The sequence below is a fragment of the Marmota flaviventris genome, chromosome Y (assembly GCF_047511675.1).
Source record: "Marmota flaviventris isolate mMarFla1 chromosome Y, mMarFla1.hap1, whole genome shotgun sequence".
Taxonomy (NCBI): domain Eukaryota; kingdom Metazoa; phylum Chordata; class Mammalia; order Rodentia; family Sciuridae; genus Marmota; species Marmota flaviventris.
The window spans coordinates 18,189,418-18,195,417 of NC_092519.1; the positions used below are offsets into that span (position 1 = coordinate 18,189,418).

At 69.9% G+C, this 6,000-nt stretch overlaps 1 protein-coding gene across 2 annotated transcripts in view; it reads right to left on the bottom strand.

Moving 5' to 3' along the window:
- The window catches only part of LOC114106909 (serine/threonine-protein phosphatase 2A regulatory subunit B'' subunit beta-like), a 39,614-nt gene extending 35,558 nt beyond the window's left edge, over positions 1 to 4,056 (bottom strand). The window contains exon 1 of one of the 2 annotated variants that reach the window (XM_071606906.1): positions 3,718 to 4,056. In XM_071606906.1, coding sequence (XP_071463007.1) covers positions 3,718 to 4,041 — 324 coding nt within the window. In that variant the 5' untranslated portion in view covers positions 4,042 to 4,056. Of the gene's footprint in view, positions 1 to 3,174; positions 3,271 to 3,717 lie in introns of those variants that run through there. The other variant, XM_071606907.1, reaches the window with a different exon arrangement.
- Positions 4,057 to 6,000: the final 1,944 nt, after the last annotated feature.

A 6,000-nucleotide genomic window follows, 5' to 3' on the forward strand; every position in this document is an offset into this window, starting at 1 on the left:
GGACCCACCGTACAGGCCAGGGGGCCCCTGAGGCCCTGGACCCACCGCACAGGCCAGGGGGCCCCTGAGGCCCTGGACCCACCGCACAGGCCAGGGGGCCCCTGAGGCCCTGGACCCACCGCACAGGCCAGGGGGCCCCTGAGGCCCTGGCCTCTCTGCGTGGCTGTCCAACGCAGACGCAGGCGGCTGACTCCCCAGAATCCCCCCACACTGGGCCAAACGCTGGCCAGACAGTAAAAGATTTATTTCCGCAATTTGCCATAAATAAATAACTTGCCGAAAGCAGCCCAGGGACGTTTAGCCCATCGCCCGGGGGGCAGGCAGGCAAGAGGCCCTCGTGCAGGTCACCTGGCCTGGCCGCCTGGGCTGTGGGCACAAGCTCTGCAGGCTGGAGGCAGCGCCCGGGAGAGGGGGAAGGCGCCGGCTCCTGGGGCCCCACCCTCCTGGGGCCCGGCAACCCTCTGGGACCACGACCATCGAGGAGCCGTCCAGCCCACGCTGACCCTCCCAGCACGCTGCTGAGACGCGGCCTGAGGAGCCGTCCACAGCCCAGACGGCTTCCGCAGACCAAGGGGAGGCCCTGCTGCCAGGGGAGGGGGACGGAACAGAGGCACCTGCCCGTTCTCGAGGGAGGGGCCACGCGGGACACCATCCTGCACCGTGTCACCCAGAGTGGAGACCGAGGGACCACTGCAGGCTCACACCCGAGGCCAGCTCACCCAGGCCGAGGCCAGACGACAGAAGCCAGTGGGGGTCCCTCACCGCACAACGGAGAACTCCGTGAGGTCCAGCACAACCAGGTGGCACCCAGCGTCCACCTGTCAGAGGGCCCCTCCAGGCCGAGCCGCTGTCCCCCACGTCCCCACAGGAGCCTCACGCTCAGCACCTTCACGCTCCAGAGGCCGGGTGGCCCCCGCTCTGACTCCGGCCAGAAAGGGCCGCGTCCAGGAGACCCGCGCCACACGCGGACACCATGGCAGGACCCAGCCGTGAGCAGCCCCAGCCCCACTGACCTCAGGTCCCCAGCACAGGAGGCAGGAGGACGGCCCGGAGTCCAATTCAAGGAGGACGCACTGCCCTGAGAAGGGTCGCGAGCGTCCCCCGCAAGCCTGGACACAGGCGAGTCGCTCCCAGCGCGCTGGGCCGAGGAGGGAGGTTCTGCCAGAGGCAGCGGTGGCAGAGCAGCGAGGGGCACGGGGCACAGGAGGAAGTAGCGTCCTCTCCACAGGGGACACCTGTGTGGAGACACCACGCCTCCGAGGCTCGCGGCGGGAGAAAGCAGGACCCAGAGTCCCAGGAGCTCATCCCCGGCGGGACTCAGCACCCAGAGGGGCCCAGCCCTCAGCAGCAGACCACAGCCACTGGGCAGCGTGGGGGTGAAGGAGAGCTGACCGAGACACCTGGGGTGCACGCAGGCCGGCGCTCAGCCTCAGGAAGTGCACCCAGCGCCAGAGCCAGGGCCACCCCTGGTTCCAGTGGGCACTGGGGAGCGCCCTCGGCACCCACGTGGCGGTGAGGGGCCCCCCTGCAGGCACGTGAGGCCGGGGCCACCTGGGGAAGTGACCACAGTGCTGGTACCCACTGCAGGTCTACCCCAAGGCGCGGGCAGCCGCACGGAGACCCTCCCACCTCCCTGGCAGCACCAGGCGCCCTCGGCTGGGAGAACCCACCCAGCCACCCAGAGGCCGGGAGGTGCACCCACCAGGGAGGCCTGGGGACCAGGCAGGCCACCCCAGAGCCACGGTGGGTGGGGAGGTGGCCTTGACCTTGGACCCCAAAGCCCAGGTGCCTCCACAGCCACACCCACAACCAACAGAGCCCGGCAGACCCTCACCTCCCATGAACACTTCCACACCCCACTCCCGACCGAGCCCTGCAGACCCCTCCACACCCCTCACTTCCTAACAGAAGCCCCCACACCCCTCACCTCCCCATGGACCCCCCCACACCCCTTACCTCCCCATGGGCCCCCCACACCCCACCCTCTCCCCCTCCTCAGCAGGGTGAGCGTGACCCTGACTGTCATCAGCAGGGTGAGCGTGACCCTGAGTGTCCTCAGGAGGGGTGAGCGTGACCCTGAGTGTCCTCAGGAGGGGTGAGCGTGACCCTGAGTGTCCTCAGCAGGGGTGAGCGTGACCCTGAGTGTCCTCAGCAGGGGTGAGCGTGACCCTGAGTGTCCTCAGCAGGGGTGAGCGTGACCCTGAGTGTCCTCAGGAGGGGTGAGCGTGACCCTGAGTGTCCTCAGGAGGGGTGAGCGTGACCCTGAGTGTCCTCAGGGGGGTGAGCGTGACCCTGAGTGTCCTCAGGAGGGTGAGCGTGACCCTGAGTGTCCTCAGCAGGGGTGAGCGTGACCCTGACTGTCATCAGCAGGGTGAGCGTGACCCTGAGTGTCCTCAGGAGGGGTGAGCGTGACCCTGAGTGTCCTCAGGGGGGTGAGCGTGACCCTGAGTGTCCTCAGGGGGCTGAGCCAGACTCCATCCCTCACCACCCACCCCTGCTCAGTCCCCCTGGCGCTCTCCCAGGCCCCCCCCACTTCCTGGCCACACGCACTCCCTGACCACGTCTGCATGCAGAGACACGGCCTCTCCCTGCTTTGCACACCTGTGGAGCTTTGCACACCTGTGGAGCTTCACTTCCACTCCCAGGCTGCTCGCGGCAGCTCTGCAGAAGGCAGAGGTCACAAGTGCCCTCCCTGAAGAGCTGTGCATATTTCAGCCCTCGGGCCTTCCCCACAGTCTCAGGGTCAGGGGCTACGAGTGGCTTCTGGCTTTGTCACTGAAAATAACCACGGCTCTCCCCTCTAGCCCCTCACTCCTGAGGGACCCCTCTATCCCCGGCTGGCAGCTCATCAGCAACCCATGACTCAGAGTGCCAGGCCGGGCTGGGAGGACCAACGGCCGCGTCCCGTCCACAGCGAATGGGGATCCAGGCGGGATTTCGCGGTGCCAAAGCTGGGCAGCTTCCTGGGAAAGGGCACTGGCCCCGAGCTCAAGGGAGGGTCCTGGGCCTCGCGTTCTACAGGCCGAGACAAGCCCCCTGGCGGACACACCAGGGTGGGTGGGGGCTAAGCAGGTGCTCCCCAAGGCTGCCGCCAGCTGTCACTCACTGCCCCGAGCCCTACTTTCTGTAAAGGGTCCCAGATCAGGTCACAGCAGACCACCACCAGAGCCTTACAATGACAAGCTCTCTTCTGCAAATGACTCCGTCACTCCGCGGGCAGACCCTCCGGGCTGGGAAGGGGACTACGGGGTGCATCACAATCCCTTCCTGACGTGCTCAGGGCGGCCGGGCACTGCCAAGTGGAAGCACTGTCCGTGTGCCAAAGGAGCTCAAGGGACGGTCCTGGGTGTGCAAGGCGCACCAAGCACACCTTTCTCTGTCCCGCCCGGGGCCACGGTGCACTCCGTTAAACTGATACAGCGTTAAATGACAGGAGGCGCCTTTAACGGAGGAGCAACACACTGTGTCGAGTTCCCGGAACCGGGCACCGGACCCCAGACACACTCGGGCAGGAACCCTCGGCTCACTCCTGGGGCCGGTGGAAACGACTTCTGGGAAGGGGACGAGGGCTGCCAGCCCGGGGAGCTGGACTCTCCAAGCGCGTGCACCCTGGGACGGCAACTGTCACGACAGCGCCGGGGACGCGGGGCCACTCGGCGGCGGGCGGCGGCGGGCAGGGGCTCGGCGCGGGCGGGCGGAGGGGCGAGAGCGACTTACTGCTCTGGGGCCCGCGGACCTGCGGGCGCCGCGGGCGTGCGGCCCGGGCCGGGGGCTGGCGGCGGCTCCCAGGGGCAGCGCGGGCGCGGGCCCGGGCGTGGCGGCGGCGGCCCCCGGGGGCTCGGGCGCGCCGGGCCTGCAGGCGGGCGGCCAGGCTCCGGGCGGGCCCGCGTCGCCGGCGCCCAGCGCGGCGGGGCCGGGCGCCTTGATGCGGTGCAGGCCGTCCTGCAGCATGCGCTGCGTGCTGGCCTCGCTGAGCCAGCACAGGAACAGCTCGTCCACCTTCATCTTCAGCACCGGCTGCAGCACCTTGCCCGGCGGCATGGTGGGCGCGGCCCGGGCCGCCCCGGCCTCCCGGGGCTCTGCCGCCCGGGGGCGCGGGCCGAGGCGGGGGCGCGGCGGCCGCGAGCGGGCGGCCCGGGCCCGGCGGGGGTCGCGCGGTGGGCCGGGGCGGCGGCCCGGGCCCCGACGACGCCCGCGCCGCTCAGCGCCGCTTCAAAACGGGCGCGCCCGCCGCGCTCCCCCACCCGGGCGCCGCGTCGCGCGTCACCGCGCCGCGCGACGTCACCACGGCGGACACGTCATCACCACGGCGACGCCGCCGCTCGGCGCGCGGGCCTCGCCGTCCTCCCGGCCTCCGCAGGGGGCTGGGTCGGGCTGAGGGGCTGCAGTGGGATGAGAAATGGGCGGCGATGGCCGCGCCGCCCGAGGCCGCTCGGCCTTCCGGGAGCTAAGGGGGGGCGGCACACGACGCCTCAGGACAGGCAGTGGTGGGAGCAGGCGCGGCGCGTGCCCGCCGGAGTAGGCGGGGCAGGCCCCTGGATCGAGCATGCGCGGAGCAGACCGCTGAAGACCAGAGTCCGAAGGCCTAGCGGTCGAGCAGGCGCAGTGCAGGCCCGCGAGGAGCGAGCCAGAGGCACCGCTGAGCTCGAGCGGGAGGGCGGAGAACGGCCGCGGGCCTGCGCAGTGGGTGTGCGCGGAAGCGGAGGAGCACGCGCGGTGCGTGCCCGCCGATCGCGGGAGCGAGCCTGGGCTCCAGGAGTGCGAGTGGGGCCCGAGGTCGGGTTTGCGATTCGGCGGGCGGCCTCGGACACCGAGGGCCGTGTTTCGGTTGGTTTCACGTATCAAGCAGAATGGCAGGCCGGGGAGTGCGAGTCCTTCCACGCAGGCTCTCTAGGGTGGGCATAAACTGCTCTGATGGCCACAACGTAGCCCGGCCGCCGGAGGAGACAGGGTTTTCTGGGCGTGCCACCGGGGCCCCGCCCGGCACCCGAGCTGACCGCAGCCCCGCTCACCCTCTAGACCTAAGTGACGCCCAGGCGACCTTCCCGGCCGGGCCTGCTTGGCAGGGAGTTAAACTGCACGGTCCGGCAGGAGCTGAGCTCCCCCGCAGCCAGGCGCCGGCCTATTTGGAGGGCGAGGGTCTCACACTTGGGCCTCGTTTCTTGCTGGGTGTGACCGTGGCGCGCTCGTCCCGGGGCGCGTCTCGCAGGGAGGCCGAGGCCGAGGCGAAGTGCTGAGGCTGTGTGCGCTCCGCTCCCCGGGGCGTGCGCCCAGGCGTGCGCCCAGGCAGGTCCGCGTCCGCGGAGCGCAGACCCACCTCTGCCGGGAACAGGGGCGCTTTTCACCATGCGCCTTGACAGGAGCCGTTTGATTCATCGCTGTGGTTTCGGGGAAAGGGCTCCTTTGAGCGCCTGCAGAGCTGGATTTATAGACGCGGGCACCGCGGAGACGCCAGGGCAGGGCCGGCGCGGGGCAGACACAGTGGGCCTTCAGGCCCCTGCGGGCCTGGGGTCCCCTCGGGGAGGCCCTGGGCAGGGAGAATAAAGGGGCTGTGGAGCCGGGCTGCCTGGCGGGGCCTGGAGTCTGCAGAGCTGTCCCCAGCAGAAGCCGGGGTCCTCCTTGGCTCGAGGCACAATGAAGCTCTAAGGGTTGGGGCCTCCAGGTGAGGCCCGCCCCCTGCCACCTCAGCCCTGAGCCCCTGTGTCCCCAGCCCCACCTGCAGCTGCTGGGCTTGCAGAATCCCCCTGGCAGCGCCTGTGGCTCAGGAAGTGCCCTGTTTATTTGTGGATCAGGAAGTGCCCTGTTTACCTCCACCCCCGGCCCAGGAGGCTGCTTGAGACCTGGCCAGCCTGGGTGACCTGGCCCTGGGTGAGCCCCAGAGGTGTGGGTCCTGCAGCCGGAGGGGAAAGTGCCACCCAGTCTATGCCACCGCCAGCGTGGCTTGCTGTCCCTCGTCCTTTGCTCTCCTTTAATGCGACGTGTTTCCTCCCGGCATTTGGT